This window comes from Carcharhinus amblyrhynchos, chromosome 1 (assembly GCF_965287045.1).
Source record: "Carcharhinus amblyrhynchos chromosome 1, sCarAmb.v2.hapA, whole genome shotgun sequence".
NCBI classification, from domain to species: domain Eukaryota; kingdom Metazoa; phylum Chordata; class Chondrichthyes; order Carcharhiniformes; family Carcharhinidae; genus Carcharhinus; species Carcharhinus amblyrhynchos.
The window spans coordinates 146,615,249-146,638,112 of record NC_137324.1 but is presented as its reverse complement, the minus strand read 5'-3'; the positions used below and the strand labels follow the sequence as shown (position 1 = coordinate 146,638,112).

At 44.2% G+C, this 22,864-nt stretch overlaps 1 protein-coding gene across 1 annotated transcript; it reads right to left on the bottom strand.

The window, feature by feature from the left end:
* Positions 1 to 7,766: 7,766 nt before the first annotated feature.
* Positions 7,767 to 21,022, bottom strand: LOC145350498 (alveolar macrophage chemotactic factor-like). Its single transcript, XM_080199700.1, has 4 exons — positions 20,959 to 21,022; positions 12,974 to 13,109; positions 10,962 to 11,065; positions 7,767 to 8,443 (listed from the first exon to the last, which is right to left on the bottom strand). The coding sequence occupies exons 1-3, from the start codon at positions 21,020 to 21,022 to the stop codon at positions 10,975 to 10,977; spliced, it is 291 nt and encodes a 96-aa protein (XP_080055826.1). The 3' UTR covers positions 7,767 to 8,443; positions 10,962 to 10,974.
* Positions 21,023 to 22,864: the final 1,842 nt, after the last annotated feature.

Below are 22,864 nucleotides of genomic sequence, written 5' to 3'. Positions count from 1 at the left end.
GGGCTTTGCTGTGTTGTTTTGAGCTGTATTGAACAGGAGGAGGAAGGACAAGTTCAAGTGTGGGGCTTGGGAACTGCCTTGGCAACCAAAACTCACCACCAAAACCAATCATCAAACCCACCACCAAAACCCACCACCAAAACCCACTAACAAAACCCACCACCAAAACCCATCATCAAATCCACCACCAAAACCCATCATCAAACCCACCACCAAAACCCATCATCAAACCCACAACCAAAACCCACTAACAAAACCCACCACCAAAACCCATCATCAAACCCACCACTAAAACCCACCACCAAAACCTACCAACAAAACCCATCATCAAACCCACCACCAAAACCCACTAACAAAACCCACCACCAAAACCTACCAGCAAAACCCATCATCAAACCCACCACCAAAACCCACTAACAAAATCCACCACCAAAACCCACCACCAAACCCACCATTAAAACCCATCACCAAAACCCATCACCAAAACTCACCACCAAAACCCACCACCAAAACCCACTACCAAAACCCACCCATTAGTAAAGCAGGCTCTTGACCTGACAATTGTCACATGTTTCCAACGGGAATGAAGTCCAGGGGATTCAATGTCTGGATTTATTCCAGCCCTTTAAATGTAGAATTTATTTTAGTAAAATAGGACAGTACCTGGCCAAGGTAGATTGGGAACAGCTACTTGTGGGAAATCTACAGAAGAACAGTGAGGGGGACGTTCACAAAGGAAATGGGGAGGGTAAGGCCCAACATGTTCCCTCTGGGGTGATAGAAAGAAGTAACAAGCCCAGAGAATCATGGAAAGATATTCAGGATATGATGAGAAGGAAAAGAGAGACCTTCAGCAGGTGCGAGAAAAACTAATCAGCAAAGGTATTAGTGGAGTACAGAAAGTACAGGGTGGCACTTAAGAAAGCAATAAAGAAAACAAAGAGTGGAAATGAGAAAGCTCTTCTTGGTAGAGTTAGGGAAAGCTCCAAGATGTTCTATAAGTACATCAATGGGAAAAGGATAACCAGGAAAAGAGTAGGGCCCATTCGGGACCAAGGGGACAGTCTGTGGGGGGAGCCAGAGGATATTGAAATATAGGATGGTGGAATATTGAACAAATACTTCACATTTGTCTTGATCTAAGAGATTGAGGATGAAGGTATGGAATCAGGGAGAAACTGCAAGGTTCTCAGTCAAATTGACATAGGGAGTGACAAAGTATTGGAGGTGTTGGCAGACTTAAAAGTGGACAAATCTCCAGGTCCAGATGAATTGTGTCCCAGGATCTTGTGGGAGGCAACAGAGGAGATTGCAGAGGCTCTGACCCAAATTTTTAATTCCTGTCTGGACACAGAAGAAGTCATGATATGGAAATGCTAGTGTTAGACTGGAGTAAAGACAGTGAGAAGTCTCACAAAACCAGGTTAAAGTCCAACAGGTTTATTTGGTAGCAAAAGCCACTAGCTTTTGGAGCCCTCGTTGCTCCTCCATCAGGTAAGTGGGAGTTCTGTTCACAAACAGGGCATATAAAGACACAAACTCAATTTACAAAATAGTGGTTATAAAAGTATAAAAACATTTACAAAATAATTCAATTTACAAAATAAAGACTTGTATTCCAACCATTATTTTGTAAATTGAGTTTATGGCTTTATATGCCCTGCTTGTAAACAGAACTTCCACTTACCTGACGAAGGAGCAGCGCTCCGAAAGCTAGTGACTTCTGCTACCAAGTTAACCTGTTGGACTTTAACTTGACGTTGTGAGACTTCTTACCCAGAAGCAGCGCCAGAGAACTGGAGAACAGCTAATTTGGTTCCTCTACTGAAGCCAGGGAACTACAGGCCAGTGAGATTCACGCTAGTGGTAGCAAAACTACTGGAGAAAATTCAGAAGGAGAGAATTTATCTCCACTTGGAGAGGCAAAGTTTGATTAATCATAGTCCTTATGGCTTCGTCAGAGGGAGGCCAATGCTAACAAATTTGATTGACTTTTTGTTTTGAGGAGGGGACCAGGGGTGTAAATGAGGAGAGTGTTTTTAAATGGATTCCAGCAAAGCCTTCGACAAGGTCCCACATGGGAGATTTGTAAAGAAGGCAAATACATTTGATAAGTTGGATTCAAAATTGGCTTGGTTGTAGGAGACAGAGAGTGATGACAGAAGGATGCTTTAGTGACTGAAAGCCAGTGTCCTGTGGCATACCACACGTTGGGGGGTGGGGGGGGGGTGTAGGATTAGTAAGTTTGCAGATGGCACAAAGGTTGATTCTAACAGAGAGGTTGAGTGCCCTAAGTTACAGGAAGATATAGACAGGATGGTCAAATGAGCAGGTAGTTTAAAGTTTATTAGTTTCACAAGTAGGCTTTCATTAATACTGCATTGAACTTACTGTGAAAATCCCCTAGTTGCCACACTCCGCAGCTGTTCGGGTACATTGAGGGAGAATCTACTATGGCCAATGCACCTTACTGACATGTCTCTCAGACAGTGGGAGGAAACCAGAGCACCTGGAGAAAACCCACGCAGACACAGGGAAAACTTGCAGACTCTGCACAGACAGTCACCCAATCCGGGAATCAAATCCATGTGCCCTGGCGCTGTGAGGCAGCAGTGCTAACCACTGTGTCACCATGATAAGTGGTAGATGGAATTTAACCCTAAAAAATGTGAGGTGATTCACTTTGGAAGGAGTAATTTGACAAGGATGTATTCAATGAATGACATGACATTCGGGAGTTCTGAGGAACAAAGGGACCTTTGTGTGTTTGTCCATAGATCTCTGAAGGCAGAAGGGCATGTTGGTATTGTGGTGAAAAAGGCATATGGGACACTTGCTCTTATCAATTGAAACATAGATTACAAAAGCAGAGAGATGGTGATGGAAGTTGTATAGAACTTTGGTGAGGCCACAGCTGGAGTGCTGTGTGCAGTTCTGGCTGCCACATTATAGGAAGGATGTGATTGCACTGGAGGAGGTGCAGAGGGGATTCACCAGGATGCTGTCTGGGATGGAACATTTATGTCATGAAGAGAGGCTGGATAGGCTTGGGTTGTTTCCATGGGAACAGAGAAGACTGAGGGGTGACCTGATCGAGATATAAAAGATTATGAGGGACATGGGCAGAATGGATAAGGAGCAACTGTTCCCCTTAGTTGAAGGGTCAGTCACATGGTGACACAAGTTCAAGGTGAGGGGCAGGAGGTTCAGGGGGATGTAAGAAAAAATGTTTTTACCCAGAGGCTCTGGAATGCACTATCGGGGAGGATGGTGCTGGTGAATTGTCTCACATCCTTTAGACAGTATAGATAAACATTTGGCACATCATAACATTCAAGGCCAAGAGCAGGTAAATGGGATTAGGGAAGTCAGGTGCTTCAGTGCAGACTGATTCTGTGATTGTGTGAAAACTTTCCAAGGAGCTTCAAAGGATAAAATATAAAATAATTGACTGAAGCCAATGGGAATGGAATCAGGAGAAATATTTAACAGATGGCTGATTTAGCGTCACCGATTTTACTCTATTGTCACAAGTCAAATTATCCCCAGGAGTTAGTAATGCAATTTTTGTATCATTGCTAATACGTAAAATGTAATTGATATTGTCATGTCATATGATATTCATCACTGTTGTGACATTTTATATTTACACAGTGGATCATTCTGCATTTATGAGTATGTCTTGAACAAATTATTTTGTATTTGTACACTGTGTGTTATTTGCTGTACTTGGATTAACTTCTATATTTACTAACTTGCTATTCTTATCCACATTTATATAAATAGTTTGAATGTGACAAGTCATGTTTCCTGGAGCTTGTTTGTGTTGATATTCAATAATGTATATTTTATCAATATAACAGCAGTCCCATGAAAAGACAGGAGTGTGTCTTTCCGCCAGCCCAGGAAGCCAGGACTGAATTTTCCAATCACCAGATAATTAATTGCCTGAAGCTGTCATTTCTGCGTACTGTGCACTGCCTCCATAACCTGCTGGCCAATCAGAAAGTTGGCAGCTCTCCAGTTCCAGCAGCGCCATCAGAAGTGTTGGCCACTGTTGGAATTGCAATCAGTCTCTGACAAGGAGCTATGGACAAGCTCATACTGGAAGGTAAAGCAGGCACTGGTGTGAGGTGGCTGTAGATTAGGGGAGGCCAACAAGGGAGTTGGCACTTTTTGCTGGTGGGCAGTTACCATTGGGCACAGGGGCATGGCTGGACAGCCCTTGAGCCTGCAACCTCACCACTCGGTGCAGTAAAATCCTAGCAGAGTTGGATCGTTGATGAGCATGTTGTCCTCACCATGTGACCTGATTCTATTGCCCCTGCCAGCCAGTTGAGAGGTGGGGGGGATTCAGAATTCCAGCCACACAATTTGTTCTTGGGCTTCAATAATAATTGTCCCCTGAATGTGACAAACATTAACTGCTCCATGGATTCTTGTATTCATCATTCCTTTATTTACTCATTCTAGGAGACTAACACAATGCAATGACGGATTCCAAATGTATTTGATCATTGTGTTAATCTTACATTGAAAAATCGTTTAACATTATTATGGGTCAGATTGCAAAGTAGTTTTCTGGTACAATTTTTAACATGACTTTAGTATATTAAATAAAATATTGTCTTGTGAATTCAGTCACATTAGCATGGAATAGATTGTGAGATAAATACAACTGATGACTTTACATCATTTTACAAGCTGTCCACATAACAACATTCTTTATTCACATTGTTAAAAAGGGATCAATTTATAAATAATTGAAGTAAATGTTTCCAATATTGGAAGTTATTGGTTTTACTGCTGGTCTACAATGCAATTACACGGCTTTGCCAACAATCACAAGTTGTTTAACACATGATTCACAATGATAACAGATAGAGATAAGAACTGGCACAGAGTGTCTTCATTATTCTGTGTGTGCGTCAATATCTGGGAGATTTGGATGAGGAAGTTGGAATTGATACATGATCTCCACTCCCTTTGATATATGCTTGATGACAAGATCCCCAGCGCAGACAGGAAGCTTCAGTCTGAAGCAGGCAGGAGAATTGACATTGTGTGTAAATGATGTGGCAACAACTATCATTCTGCATTTCACATCCTTTTCAGGATATTTTGTATAGCTTAGAGGAGAAGCAGCTGGAGGAGGGAATGTCAGTCCCTTCAGATTGTAGGAGCTGCCAACAACTGTTCAAACCTCCTGGAATGTGGGTGTGAATATTAGAGCTGAATGAATTAGAATGAAGGCAGCAAGTCACTTGTTATCTCAAACAGTCACCAGTGCCTTGCTGGTAATTCCCATTGGTGCAGGAATTAGATCAGTAAAGGTACACAACACCATCATTAACATAACTCATCAGCCACTGTCAATGCCTTGACCCTGGGAATGGACCTGGATTCAGCTATTTTCATATTGGGCACATTTAAGATCACAGCACCTGTGGTGAGGGTTGTAGGAAAATCATTCTAATTTTCCCGTTGATCTGGTATTTCTGTTTTGCTGTAAGGCATTTTGATATCTCTGGTAGTTCTAGAACATAGAACATAGAACACTACAGCACAAACAGGCCCTTCGGCCCACGAGTTGCGCCGATCACATCAACTCCTATCTATAACCCTCAATCCCATAATACCCCATATACTCATCCAGAAGTCTTTTAAAAGACCCCAGCGAGTTTGCCTCCACCACCACTGACGGCAGCCGATTCCATTCACTCACCACCCTCTGAGTGAAAAACTTACCCCTAACATCACTTCTGTACTTTCCTCCCCGCACCTTAAACCTGTGTCCTCTCGTAGTGACCATTTCAACCTGTTTGTAAGTTAAATGCAATCTAGTTGATATTCAGACCAGTGTGGAGTTCACCGCTGGGAGGAAGATGGAGTGAGGAGGAAATCAGGAAAAAGGGAGAATTCTGAATGAAGACATGATCACTCAGGATCATATTGGACTTTTTAAAATTAAAGACAATTGAACTGAACAGAGACAGGCAGACAGACAGACACACACACACATACATGCACATATTTCAGACACACGTGCATATACATATGGACGCACAGATGTTTTTTAAGGTAGTGGCCATCTTACCAATTGTATCCAGATGGCCTGCCTACAACAACTGTCAAAGACAAGGGTCTATCTGATTATATGCGAATGGCTTTCTTGATGTCTTATCAAGATGTAGATTGTTGATATGCACCTGGAGACATACACCTGCTGAGCGCAGGAAATGAAACATATGGGTGCATTTGTGCATGGCAGGATAAGACATTGAAACACAACCAGATAACCTGATTCAAGGGATTACCCTGTTTGCCATGAGACCAGTGACAGAAATGGGGATAAAATCACAGCCCATAAGGACATCACTGCTGCAGCCAGGGAAATGAGACTTAGTCAGTCATGGTAAGTCAACAGTCCAAAGCCCAGGACTAGGTGCTGAGGGATGCACGTCTTTTTTTCATTTATAGGATGTGGGCATCGCTGACTGGGCCAGCATTTATTGTCCATCCCTAACTGCCCTCCATTTCAGATGGCATTTGACACTCAACCACATTGCTGAGGCTCTGGAGTCACACATAGGCCAGGCCAGGTAAAGATGGTAGATTTCATTCCCTATAGGGTATTATTTAACCCGATGGGTTTGATGACATCTGCCATGGTGGGATTTGAACCCAGATCCTGCTCTGGGTCTCTAGATCACTACTCCAGTGATAATACCACAATGTAGCAATGGGGGGAGGTCATTGTCCAAGACCTGAATAAACTAGAAAGGCTGAATAAACTAGGCTTGTACTCGTTAGAGTTTAGAAGAATGAGGGGAGATCTCATTGAGACGTATAAGATGATGAATGGGATGGATAGTTTAGAGGTGGAGAGGCTCTTCCCGCTCAGAAAGGACAGTAGGACTAGAGGGCACAGCCTCAAGATAAAGGGGGGGCGGTTTAGAACGGAGTTGAGGAGGAACTTCTTCACTCAAAGGGTGGTGAATCTCTGGAATTCTCTGCCCATTGAAGTGGTGGAGGCTGCCTCGCTAAATATATTTAAGATGCGGGTTGATAGGTTTTTGATAGGCAAGGGGATTAAGGGTTATGGGGAGAGGGTGGGAATGTGGAACTGAGACATGACAGATCAGCCATGATCTTATTGAATGGCGGGGCAGGCTCAAAGGGCTAGATGGCCTACTCCTGCTCCTATTTTTTATGTTCTTATGACCTGTGCTGAAAACCTGAATATTATTGCACTGTGTGTGATGGCCATTTTGAAATATTTGTAATGTTCTTTCAGATATTGGGCGGCACAGTAGCACAGTGGTTTGTGCTGCTGCTTCACAGCTCTGGGGATCTGGGTTCAGTTCCTGGCTTGAATCACTCTGTGTGGAGTTTGCACATTCTCCCCGTGGCTGCATGAGTTTCCTCCGGGTGCTTCGGTTTCCTCCCACAGTCTGAAGATGTGTGGGTTAGGTTGATTGGCCATGCTAAAATTGCCCCTTAGTGTCCAGGGATGTGTAGGTTAGAGGGATTAGTGGGTAAAATATATAGGGATATGGGGGTAGGGAATGGGTGGGATTGTGGTCGGTGCAGGCTCGATGGGCCAAATGGCCTCTCTCTGTACTGTAGGATTTGTATGATATTTGATTAAGTAAAGTATATTCATGCAAAACAAAAGATGTCATGCTGAAGAATTTGTTTAATGGACTGACTAGCCGGGAATGAGCTCCTTTAAGCAGGCCTCACCAAGCAACTGGTGTCACGAGTATTTACTATTGTGTAGTGAGTTAATAATGGTTTTCCGCATGAAGTGGAACTGTATCCGAGGTTGTTTTATGTCCTGGGTGTGAGACCCCCCTGTTTACAAGTCTCCCAGGGAGTATAAATCATTCAGAATGGGCATTTCAAGGATTGCAGCCAAGGTATCAGAATTTAGAAACTAAAATGCAGCACGCACAAAGTTTAATCTTGTAGAAACATGTGATGAATTACAGTATTGTTCAAAATAATATTGGTTAGAATAATAATGGATAATGCAATAGTCACTTTTTCTGTGAAGTAATCTCTCCTCTTTGTGGATCATGTGTTAAAAAACCCTGGCAGTAAGTGTGTGACAGTGATTTCAGAGTCCCAATTCTAATATCAAATTCAATCGTTCTATTTCCCACCCAATTCCTCCTTGTTCTTGATCAGGTTACTGTTGTACTGGGTATAATTGAGTTAATTTAAATGCTGAGACCCCCTAATTTGAGCAAGGTTTTACTGTTTAATGGAGTTTAGCTGAAAATCTATCAGACTGTGTTTTACTCTTGTTGATGGCAGTGACAAGCAGTGATCAGTAAAACACTGAGGTGAACTTCCAGAGATTGTGCAGGGGATGGAGGAGGCTGCTTTTCTGATTCTTGCCAGTTGTGATGTTGGACTTTCCTTGTAACCATCCTCACTTTGAATTGCAGAAAATACATGAATTAATGAAGTCATAAAGAATACATTTTAAATACATCAGTTCAGAAATATTTCCGAATAAACAAGAGGAGTCTCATTTTCTGCTGGAGTACTGGTTCACATCTTACCCATGTTTTTTAAAAGTGTCTTTAAGACTGTCTTAACATATTCTACAAAGGAATTTGATGCAAAGACATCGATCATTATGGGTGGAGTTCTGCTACTTGCGACATTATGTCCCAGGGTGGAGAAAGAGAATTTTTAGAACAGAGTTGAGGAGGAACTTCTTCTCTCAGAGAGTAGTGAATCTCTGGAATTCTCTGCCCATTGAAGTGGTGGAGGCCACCTTGTTGAATATGTTCAAGTCACGGGTGGATAGATTTCTGATAGACAAGGGAATTAAGAGTTATGGGGAGCAAGCGAGTAAGTGGAATTGATCCACTTCAGATCAGCCATGATCTTATTGAATGGCGAGGCAGGCTCGAAGGGCTAGATGGCCTACTCCTGTTCCTATTTCTTATGTTCTTATGTTCTTTAGAATTGTTCATTGAGGGTTGAACATGCTGCCACCTTGTTTCTGTTACTTGCACTCTCCTTTCTCACTTACAGGTGCATCCAGGAAACAACCAAGACCTGAGGAGGAGGAGGTGGAGGAATCCTTACCCAGCCCCAGTCCCAGTCACAGCCTAGGAAGGGGCAGGAGACAGACGAAGCAAAGAGTTCCACAGTGTATGAGGCACAGCAACACTCTCTGGCACCCTCCACCAGCTCAGGTACACACACCATGAGGGTTTTAGTGGCAGTTCAGGCTGGTTTGGTGGTCACTGCAGGCCTCTCAGCCTCTCCTCAGATGTCCGTGATGTTAGCAAGGGCTGAAATGTAAGACTAACATCTGCACACCAGATGTGTTCTGGACTGGAATTCAAATAAAAAACCCTGCAAAGCCTCAACAGGCCCGAGAACACCTGTGGAATGAAAAACTGAGTCTGCATTCGAAAGGTTAATTCTGTTTCTCTGTCCACAGATGTTGCCGGTCCTACTGAGACAATGCAGCATTTTCTGTTTTCAGTTTGGATTTCCAGCATCTGCAGTGTTTTCATGTTAACATTCTGGACCAGTGTGTTTTCCCCTGGGATTACAGAGAATTGGATGTGGAGAGTTAAGCCTTCTGTTTCGTGCTGCTCCCCTGTGGGGTGTTGCCATGGCAGCTCCAGTGGAAGGTCCCACAGGAAATTGGCGATGGCATAAAACCAATTTTTGGGCTTCCAGCTGAAAACTGACTCCCCCCTTGCCCCACTCTTCCTACCCCACCCTCCCCACCAGTCCCCCCCATTGAACCCGCTGACACGGTCATGGGAGAATTCTGCCATGTGTTACCAAAGGAAATGAAGTCCTCAAGGGCATTCAAGAAAATAGAACATACTGAGGAAGAATTGAGATGTTGCTTGAATGACGTTGATTTCTGCATGATAAAGTGAACGCTGGGACCGTCTCTGTTTGGCACTAGGGTACGAGGACAAGCACGCACACATGATCTTTGATGGGTTGATGGGACAGCAATTTGTTAACAATCGAAAATGATGCATGTGCTGGAAATGGAAAGGCCTGGACATCATCACCAATTCATTCCTGGGCCTCAGCTTCTGAACTCAGCCAACCTGTGTGCACAGGTCACTTTAATCAGTTTCAGCCAGCACTGAGGGGCATGGCTCAGTAAGGGAGAGAGAGATGGAGAGTTGGAGCAATAACACACCATTACACTGTGGAGGCAAGAACAGCACTCCAGCAACTCCCACCCGTACAACATGGAGCAGCACTGGGTGGCTTCATTGCTATTGCTCAGGATGCCGTATCCCCAGATACCGAGCAGGAGGCGTTTGCCACCCACTACATCAGCAGAAGTGAACATCCTGGCTGTGAAGCAGATGCCAGCCGAATTCAAAGTTGAAAGTACCATTTGTAAGTTTGGATTCTAAAGGTCTTAACTCTTGTTGCAGAGCTCCAGCACTCCTGACAGTTCAGTTTGTCTGCACAGGACTTGCAAACAGAGGACTGGCTGCTTTTTCACTGGAATTGCTCTTTCCCTCACAATAGACTGGCTTCAGACATGCTGCTCTGGGCAGCCTACCTTTGGGAATATGGGATAAAGGCAAAAACTAAAGGTATCACAGACTGAGTAATGTAACCAGAAGAGAGTAGGGGGCTGGGTGTGCAGGGGGGTTGGGGGGGGGGGGGGTGCGGTTGCAGCATTGGGGTCTCCCGCTGTCCTTAATTAGACAACAGTCTTGGAGATGGACAAGTAGGAGGCTGCCTGCAGGAATATCCCTGCGCAAGTCTCGTTCCTGGCAAATTCAGACCTGGGATCCCCATTTGATCCAAGTGTTGGGGTCCTGGGTCTGTGGGAGAACTTAGTCCTCTATTCCTTTACACTGTCCCTGTCTCTGCGCAATGTGTGCAAACGTGAAACAAGATCCTTAACCCTGCTCTTCACTGACACACAAAAAATACAAACTTACGCAGAAAATTCTCTCAATTTTGCTCCAAAAACCTGTCAATCATTTTCTTCACCCATGGGGCTTCAGGATCCAAACAAACCTTTGTCCCAATTTTAAGAGTTGCTCTGTAAAGAATTGTAAAATAATCTCAGTTACGTCCCACACTGTAAATACAATCTATCTGTACAGCTACTTTCTCGTATCCAATGTGTTTCAAACTTGAGTGGCTGATTAATCTGCCAAACAAACAGCAAACGAGAATGATGGTGCAACGTTAAAGTGGTGATATTGGACAGCTGCTATTCTGCAAACTGAAACAGGGATTGATCTAAAATTGGTGAAGTCAGAAGGTTGGTAAAGTGCCTGACAGAATGATGAGGAGCCGTTTGTCGAGTTTCTTTTGATCATCGTGAAAATGAATACAAGGATGGAGAGGACAGAGAGGGAATGGAGAATTAAAGATATCCTCCTCCAGATATCATGCTCTCAGATAGACTTGTCCAAAGTAAGGGTCAACCACAAAGCAGCCCCTGGAGCAGGTTTGGAAACTGCCGCTCAGACAGGTAAGTTGCAACGGGAGATTGTTCAAGAGGGAAATTCAACCAATCATTAGTTGGTTTTCCCCCCCATGTATGCTGCTGATTGGCTCAGTGTATTGTCAATACTGAGCCAATCAGCAGTGAATGTGGGAGAGAACCAATCAGTGAACAGAAGGGGGCGAGGCCCAGACAGCGGGTCCCAGAAGGAGCAGGACAGCAGGGCTCTGAGAATCAGGGGTACTCTTTGGGGAGGCCCATGTGTGAAACGTTAGGCCAGATTTTACCCATCGGAGGCTGAGGGCCGGATCCAGACGTAAAATGGATCCGAGTCCGGAATCCTCGTCCCAGCGTGCCCATACGCTGTTTGCCGGCTCCGGTCCGCTCTGTGCTGTGGGCGGGGCTTAGCGTTGCCGGAACGATCAGAGCTCTGAACTGCGCATGTGCAGTTCGAAGAAAATCTGAAACAGCGCGCCCGGGTGCGAAAGACAAACCAGAGAGAGCCGGGGTGGGGGGAGGATGAGCCGCAATTGGACCACCCTGGGAGGCAGATTCTCCCAAGTCTGTCCTCCCCACCCCCCAATCCTCCACCCACCTGCCCCCCCCCCCTCCCAAACCAGAGATCCATCTGAGCCTGCCCCCAACTCCGGCAGATGCCAGCGGAAGGCCAAGAAGGTGCTGCAGGCTCTCCAACGAGTGCAGTAAGAAGTCTCACAACACCAGGGTAAACTCCAACAGGACTTTCCAACAGGACTTTAACCTGGTGTTGTGAGACTTCTTACTGTGCTCACCCCAGTCCAACACCAACATCTCCACATCAACAAGTGCAGGTCAGAAAGATGGTGGAGGGAGAACAACAATCCAGGTACGTCGGGGGTGTGCTCAGCCAAGGGGGGGGCCTGCCTCCCGGGGGGAGGGGGGTGTGGTTCACAGTGGGGGGGCATGCCTGCCGGGGTGGTTAGCGGGGGGTCTGCGAAGGGCGTTCGAGGAGGATGGGCTTCGGAGGTTCCCCTGCTGAATAGGAATCCGCTTCGGATTTTTATTCTGCAGGTTGGTAACAGCACGGATCCGAAACGGATCCGAAGACGGTAAAATGGGATTTGGCAGCAGAGTTGGGTACGCGGTTCATTAAGTCGATTTAAATGTAGGTTAATGCATTTAAATCATCGGGCCGCCCGATTGGGGTGCTGACTGGATCCACACCCAAATCGGGTGTCGGTAAATGCGCGATCTGCTCGGTTTCGGGTGCAGATCGCGTTACAGGCCCGACGCCCGAATTTACCGCGATTTCGCGCCCGAAAACGGCTGGGAGTTTTTGGTAAAATCGGGCCCATTATTAGGCTATTTTCTCTCTTACTCTTTCATTTCGCTGGTTCCTGTCCCACTATACATTTAATGGTGCTTGTACCCTGGGGTACCCACGAACAATGGGAAAGTAAACATACTGCTCATTGATAAATACGTTATATTCATCAACAGTTGATCAATAAGACTTACATCACTTCTATGTGTGGACAATTGGGAGTCATTGGAAACATGTCAATATGCCTAATTTTCCTTGGACTGATGACCCGAGAAGTGGCATGAATGCACCTGCAGTTCGGCTGCACTGTTGCGCTCACGGTAGTTGTGCCTGTAATAGGAAAAGATTACAGACCCTTAAACATTGTAAGAAGGATTTTTATGCACTCACAAACATAAACACACACAAACACAAACACGCACACACACAAACACGCACACAAACAGCACACACACACAGGCAAAAACACACAGATATACACACACACACACACACACATGCACACACAGATCAAAACACACATAAACATTCACACACACACACAAACACACACAGACAAAAACAGATACAAACACGCACACACACGCAAACAGCGCACACATACATAATAACATGCACACACACACAAACATGCACACACACACATGCAAACACACACATGCAAACACACACACAAACACGCACACACAGACAAAAATGGAGACAAACACACACTCACAAACACGCATGCAAACACAAACAGACACACATGCACAAACATGCACACACACACAAACACGCACACACACACACGCACACACACACACACACAGAATAACAGACACAAACACACAAACACTCACAGGCACACACACAAACAGCCACAAAGGCAAAAACACACACAAAACACACACATACACAATAACACACGCACACACAAATATGCACACACAAAATTACACACACACATGAAAACACAAAAGATACACACACAAACACACACTCACAAACCAGCACACACAGACATGCACACAGAGACAAAAACAGACACAAACATGCACCTGCAGCACAAACAGGTATACACACAAACACATGCATGTGCACAAAAGCACGTAAACGCACAGAAAAACAAACACAAATACACATACACAACAAACAGGTACACAGACAAAAATGCACACAAACACACACAATAGCACACACACACACACACACAAACACGCACACACACAAAAACACATTCACAAACCGGCACACACACATAAATCGGCGCTCACACAGAAACAGGTGTGCGTACTCACACACACACACACATACATACACACACACATACATACACACACACATACATACACACACATACACAGACACACACACATAACATGCACACACACAGAAACACATGCACAAAAGCAAAAACACACACTAACACGCACACATGCACAGACAAAAATACTCACAATCAAGCACACACACAAGCATGCACACGTACACACAAACACATACAGGCAAAAACACAAACACACATGCACACATGCAAACACACATGCACACAAACACACGCGCACATGCAAACAGGCACATGCACAAACATGCACTCAAAAACACACAAAATACACACAAACATACACACACAATCACACACTCACAAACCAGCATGCACACACAAACCGGCATGCACATACACACATACATATACGCACGCACACGCACACACATACACACACACAGACAAAAACACACACAGACAGACACACAAACATGTGCACACACAGAGACAAAAACACACACAAACATACATACACAATAACACACACACACAAGTACACACACACACAAACACAGGCACAAACATGTATACACACAAACACACACACACACTCACAAACAGGCACACACACACAAACACATGCACATACACAAAAAACACACACACATAGAAAAAACAGACACAAACATGTACACAACACACACACACACACAAACAGACACAAATACACACAGCCAAACACACAAACACGCACACACACATAAGCACACAAAAATACACTCACAAACTGGCACACACACACAAACTGGCACACACACACAGCATGCCTGTTTGTGTGTGCATGTTTGTGTCTGTTTTTTCTATGTGTGTGTGTGTTTTAATGTGTTTGTGTGTGTAACTGTTTGTATGCATGTGCGTGTTTGTGTGTGTGTGTTTGTATCTGTTTTTGTCTGTGTGTTTGTGTGTGTGTGCCTGTTTGTGAGTTTGTGTATGTTTGTGTCTGCATTTGTGTGTGCACGTATTTGTGTGTGTGATATTGTGTATGTATGTTTGTGTGTTTTTTTGTCTCTGTGTGTGTGCATGTTTGTGTGTCTGTCTGTGTGTGTTTTTGTCTCTGTGTGTGTTTCTGTGTGTGTGCAGGTGCATTCATACCATTTCTCTGTGTGTCTGTTTTTGTCTGTGTGTGTTTATGTATGTGTGCCTGTTTGTGTGTTTTTGTCTCTGTGTGTGCACATGTTTGTGTGTCTGTCTGTCTGTGTTTTTGTCTGTGTGTGTGTATGTGTGTGCGTATTTGTGTGTGTGTGCATATTTGTGTGTATTTGCACACGCACACACAAATGGGTGCATACACACGCACACACATGCAAACATGCACACACACAGAAATACACACACAGATAAAAACACACACAAACACACACACACAGACGAAAATACAATCAAGCACATACACAAACGTGCACACAGGAACATGCACACACACAGGCAAAAACACAAACACATATGCACACATACAAACAAGCATGCACACACAAACATACGTGCACACAAAAACAGGCATGCACACAAACACATGTACACACACATAAGCGCGGGCACACACAGACAAAATCACCCACACACAGACAAAGCCACACACAAACGTGCACACACACAGGCACAAATATATGCAAACACACACACACACATACAGTAACACATACAAACATGCACACACACAGAAACACATGCACACACAGACAAAAACACACACAAACATACACACAAACATGTACAGACACACAGACAAAAATACACACATCCGCACACAAACATACATACACACAAACACACACACACAAACATGCACGCATGCACACACACAAATACAAACACACATACAAGCACACACACATAAACACGTGCGCACACACTCAAATAGGCATGCACACACAAACAGGCACGCACACGAATAAGCATGCACACACACAGAAACAGGCACACATGCATAGACAAAAATACACACAAACACACACAAACATGCACACATGAACACACATACACACACACAGACAAAAACACACACAAACAGGCACACACACAAACATGGGTACACACACAAACACACACACAGACAAAATCACACACAAACAAAAATACACACAAACACGCACACAACAAAAACACAAACATACATGCACAGACACAGAAATACGCACACACAGACAAAAACACACACACACAAATATACACACACAGACAAAAATATATGGAAATGTGCACGCGCACACACACACAGAGTAATACATACAAAGATGCATACACACAGACAAAGACATATACAAACACACACACAAACTTGTGCAGATACACAGACAAAAATACACACAAACACGCTCACACACAAACATGTATACACATACAAACATGCTTGCACACATGCACACAAACACATACATACATGCACACACACAAACAGGTGCACATACAAACAGGCACACACACGAACAGGCACACACACACACAGGTTCACACACAAACATGCACACACACACAGAAACACACACAAACACGCACACACATAAACATGCACACACAGAGAAACATACACAAACACACATACACACAAACATGCACGCTTACAAACATGACACATGAACACACATACTCACAGACAAGAACACGAATACACATGCACACACAAATAAGCATGCACACAAACACATGGGCACACATAAACGTGATGTGGATATGCCGGCGTTGGAATGGGGTAAACATAAACAGACATACACACAGAAACATACATAAACACACGCACAGACAAAACCACACAAACACACAAAAATATATGCAAACACACAAACATGCATACACACTCAAATGCACACACACAAACACACACACACAGAAATGCGCACACACAAACACGCACACACACACACACAAACAGGCACACACACAAAAACGCACACACACAAACAAGTACACACGCACAAACAAAAAGACAAAAGCATGCACACACACAAACATGCTCACGCAAACATGCATGCACCAGACAAAAACACAAACACACATGCACACACACAAACATGCATGCACACACAAACAGCAGACACAAAAAAAGGACGCACTCACACATACACAAATACACGTGCACACAAAAACAGCACACACCCAAACACAGGTATACACACAGAAATATGCACACGCACACAGCAAACACACACACACACACACACACAAATATATGGAAACACGCTTGCACACATATACACAGTAAAACATAAAAATACGTGCGCACACAGAAATGTGCACACAGACAAAAACACACAGAAACACACACACAAACATGCATACACACACAAGTTCACACAAAAACATGTGCACACACACACAAACACATGCACACACGCACACACAAACAAGCACACACACAAACACATGCACACACAAACACGCACATGCACACACACACAGAAACACACACAAACATGCACACATGCACAGACAAAAGCGCACACAAACACGCACACACTTACAAACATGACACACAAACACACATACATACAGACAAAAACACAAACACACATGCACACACTGACATACACACACACAAACAAAAATACACAAACGCATACACACAGACAAAAACAGATACAAATATGCACACATACACAAGCATGCACACATACACAATACACATGTGTATGCAAATATACAAACACACATGCACACACACAAACACATACACATGCAGACACACATACACAGAAACACACATATGCACACAGACAAAACCGCACACAATCATACACACACACAAACATGCATACACACACAAATGCACACACAAACATACACACACACAAACGCCTGCGCACACACAAACAGGCACACACACGCATGCAGAAACACACAGAAGCATGCACACATACACAGAAACATGCACAGTCAGACAAAACCACACACAAACACTCACACACACAGACAAAAACACACACACACAAACACTCACACACACAAGCAAAACATATCCAAGCACGCACATGCATACACACACATACACAGTAACACATACACAGTAACACATACAAACATGCACACACAGAAACATGCGCACATACAGAGAAGAACACATGCTAATACACACAAACATGTGCAGACTCACAGACAAAAATGCAACAAACACACAGGCACACAAAAACATGTATGCACACACACAAACATGTATGCTCACACACAAACATGCGCACACACACACAAACATGCACACATATATAAGAATGCACACACAAACAGGCATGCAGACAAAAATATGCACGCACACAAATAGGCAGGCACACACAAACAGGCATACACATCAATAAGCACGCATACACACACAGAAAGACACACAAATATGTACATTCACACAGAAACATGCACACACTCAAACAAAAATGCACATAAGCACACACACACATACAAACATACACACATGAACACACATACACAGACAAAAACATGCATACACACACAAACGCGCACACACAAGCAGGCACACATATAAACACCTGCACACACAGAAACACACACAGACAAAAACACATACAAACAGACACATAAACACATGCACACACACAGACAACAATGTACAAAAACATGCAGAAAAACAAACATGCACAAATGAACACGCACACAGACAAAAATACATACACACATGCGCACAAAAATACACGCACACACACAAACACACGTGCACACAAAAACAGCCACACACAAACACAGGCGCACACACATACACACACAAAACTGCACGCAAATACACACACAGACAAAAATATATGGAAACACATGCGCGTGCACACATAGTAACACATGCAAGCATGTGCACACACACAAACATGCACACATACACACAATTACACACACACACACACACACACACAAACACGCACACACATACACACACACACACAAACACGCACACACCCTAACAAAAATTCACAAACACGCACACACACAGACAAAAACAGATGCAAACATGCACAAACAAGCACACACACACAAACACACACATACATGCACACATGCACGCACAAACAAGCATACACACAAATGCATGTGCGCACACATACAGAAACAGACAGAAACATGCACAGACAAAACCACACACAAACACACATGCACACAGGCAAAAACACACACACACAACCATGCACACACAGACAAAAATATATGGAAACATGTGCGCACATACGCACAGTAACACATACAAACATATGCACACAGAAATATGCACACACACAGACAAAAACACACACAAATGCAGACACAAACATACGCAGACATACAGACAAAAAGCACACAAACACGCATACACACACAAACACCATATACACTCAAATGCACATGCAAACACACGCATACACAACACACACATATGCGGGCATACACAAACAGACATGCACAACACTGGTGCACACACAAACAGGCATGCACACAAACAGGTACACACACACATACACACACAGTAACACACACAAGCATGTACCCACACACAAAAACAAAACCACACGCAAACATGCACACAGACAAAAACATGCACAAACAAACATGCACACTCACAGACAAAAATATATGCAAACACATGTGCGCTTACACACAGAGAAATACATCCAAACACACACACACAGAAACATGTGCAGGCAAAGACAAAAACACACACACACAGACACATAGACAAAAATATACACAAACATGTAGACACACACAATCATGCATACATGCACACAAACACGTGCACACACAAACACACACACAATCTTTACTCAGAGGGCAGTAAGGGCGTGGAATGCCCTGCCTGCAGCAGTAGTGGACTCACCAACTTTAAGGGCATTCAAATGGTCATTGGATAGATATATGGATAACACTGGAATAGTTTAGGTTAGAGGGTCATTAGATTGGTTCCACTGGTTGGCGCAACATCGAAGGGCTTGTACTGCGCTGTAATGTTCTATGTTTCTCTGGTTGTTGAAGGGTTGGATATTGTAATATTCGCACAACTGGAGACTAGTTCCAGCCCAATCATTTGGCAAATGGTTGTGTTGGCTTCTTTTGAAAGCTGTAGCCTCCTGCAGCACTGGACGCTGGTCATGTTAATGTAATTAGATCACTTTCTGTACACTCTGCAGCTGGGTAGTGGCATCTTGTACGGGAATGTTGTCCTTTCCCTCCCTGTTGGCCTGAACATCCTTTGCCTATGCCTCTCTCTTTATCCTGTGTTCTCCTCCTCAGCCCTGCTGAGTACTCCATACCTATCTAAACAGATGGAAATGAGGCTGAGCCATGTATGGATTGTGACAGAAAGGTGAAATCTCCAATGTCAGTGGACAGCAATGTTCTGAAACTTCTGGATTCTATGCTGAACCTTCCACAGAATTCAGAGAAAATGCTCAAAACTAAATCCCCACTGAACTCCCTATAACCTCTCGTTGCTCAGCCTGCCTTTACTCTAGCTGCCTCTCGGCCTGCTCTCAAATGAGAAACAGATTGTTTGTGTTGCCTGCTTGCCAACCTCGATATTGCATGGCCTGGTCAGTGGGAGAACTTATCCTCTCGAGTGGCCCTGTGATTCTCAATGGACCACTACTGACCCCTGCCCACGCTCACCGACCAAAATATCATCCAAGTGTGTGAATGGTGTGCGGGTGTGTGCCCGATACCTTCAAGCACAATTTCATGCACTCCCAGGTCAGGCATGCTGCCACCCGGGCAGTGTAAAATTCTGCCCAAATACACCCACAAACATGAACAAACACACATGTACAACACTGAAACATTTTCTTACTGAGCTTAATCTCACTTGCTGTTCAGTGAAGAGCAAAGCGTCTCCAACTGAGCAGATGAGTAGAACAGTGAGGCGACTGAATGAAAGTTAAAGATACAATACCATTCTCGGAATAACCTTACATTGTGTGGATGACAGGAACAGTACGAAGAGAGTAATGATAATGACAGCAACTTTGCTGTTCATTGTGCTTTAGTTGTAGAAAATTCTTTACTCCTTCACTATTGTGCTGCTGTAGACGGCGCCTCACTCTTCACTATTCTGTTATCACCAGAATTTCTTGGCTTAAATACAGGAACTTGCACAATGTTGAAGTGAAAGATAACAAATACTTTACCGTGTTTTCGTGCCCGAAAATGGGTGTGATGCAATGGTAAAATCGGACCCATAGTGTCCAATACTAAAATGCCTCTTACCCACCCCCAGGAATACATGCCAAAGCGCAGATAGGACTGGAAGAGAAACAGTGAACTTTTATTGCAACAGCACTGTAAACAATTAAGATTGTTTGCTCAAAGCTTGAAGGGAACATGAGTTAATTATTGCCTAAAGTGCAGTAAAAATTGTGGTAATTAATTTACTTCAGAAATAATTGTACCATTAACATGGCTAAAATTGAAACAGGTCCAAATGATTACTAACTATATAACTTAAGGATAAAGTAGGATAAAAACAATTAGAATATTAATAATGATAAAAAAATACAAATACCAATAGATGACATCAACATGTGAACAGCTAAAAGAATAGACTTGTCCTCTGATAGGCTGGTTAATTTCTGACTAAATCTGATGATGGGTAGAATTGTGCTGCCCCCTATCCTGATGGAGGGCTGGGGGTAATGTGGAGGGAGCTGAAAAGTCGGTTTCCTGCCAGTGTAAAAGGACAGTGGGATCTTTCACTCCCACCTACCATCACAGGACGTGATTCCCACCAGAGGCTGGAGGGAAACTAACTTGCATCTCGTGAAGGATGCAGATGGAACAATTTGGCACCAACGTTCACATGTACATATCGGCACACCAGGCACTAAAGAAGGCCAGGGGCTGCCTCTGGAGTTTGAAATGGAGGCCTCCATTTACTGTGGACTCTGGAACGTGGAGCAGTCAGGTGGTTCTCCCAGCCTCAGTGTCTTTGGCTGGAATTTTCTGCTCCTATTTGCTGCTGGCGTCGTGGCAACCAGTAGCAGAAAATATCACAGAAAGGCCAAAAATCAGTTTTACATTGTCATAAAATCAGGTCATAACTGAGAATTCCAGCCGTCAATGGGAGGCCACCTTTCCCACCTCATTACACCGAGACCAGCATTTCAATACACTCACCATCTCATCGTAAAGTCTCTTCTCCAGAACCTTCCCCCCACATTGGATCACCCTGGCAATGTGCAATTAGGACATAATGGTACATGCACCTCGCCGTCCGCACTTTGCAGTTAGTTTGCCTTCCTTGCATCACACAGCCCTTGTGAGAAAGAATGACAAGTTTCACACGCAGCAGCCCATCATTATCCAGGGGGGGAGGTCACAGACAACCTTCTCACAGGCTGCAGGGCTGGGGCTGCATTGAAGGGTATCAGTGGGGAATGTTGCACTCAGACACATAATTGAGGTGGGGGGGGGGGCAGGGGAAGGATGGGGGGGTGGGGGGTGGGGGTAGCATCTTCACTGCCAGGATGAGAAGAGAGAATGTTAAAAATTGACATAAGCTACATGGGTCCAGAACGGGAGGCGCTCTTAATAAAGAAGCTCTTCAGTTTATAGTGTTGAGTTTGCGAAGCTAGTCCTTGTCCGAGTCCAGGGAGGGTTTGTCAGACCAGTCTCAGCTGTACCACTGTGTTGTGCACGGGACGTGGTCATAATATCACTTGTCTCAGTGTGGGGGGTTTCTGGAATCAGAATGGGGGAGGGGGGTGTGGCAGCTGGCACACTCTGTCAATGGAGGTATATGCAGCCTTCAGATGGGAAAAGGGCATTGAGGGGGTATCTAAGGGTGTGGGCAGGGGAGGGGGTGGACATATGTTTAACTGTG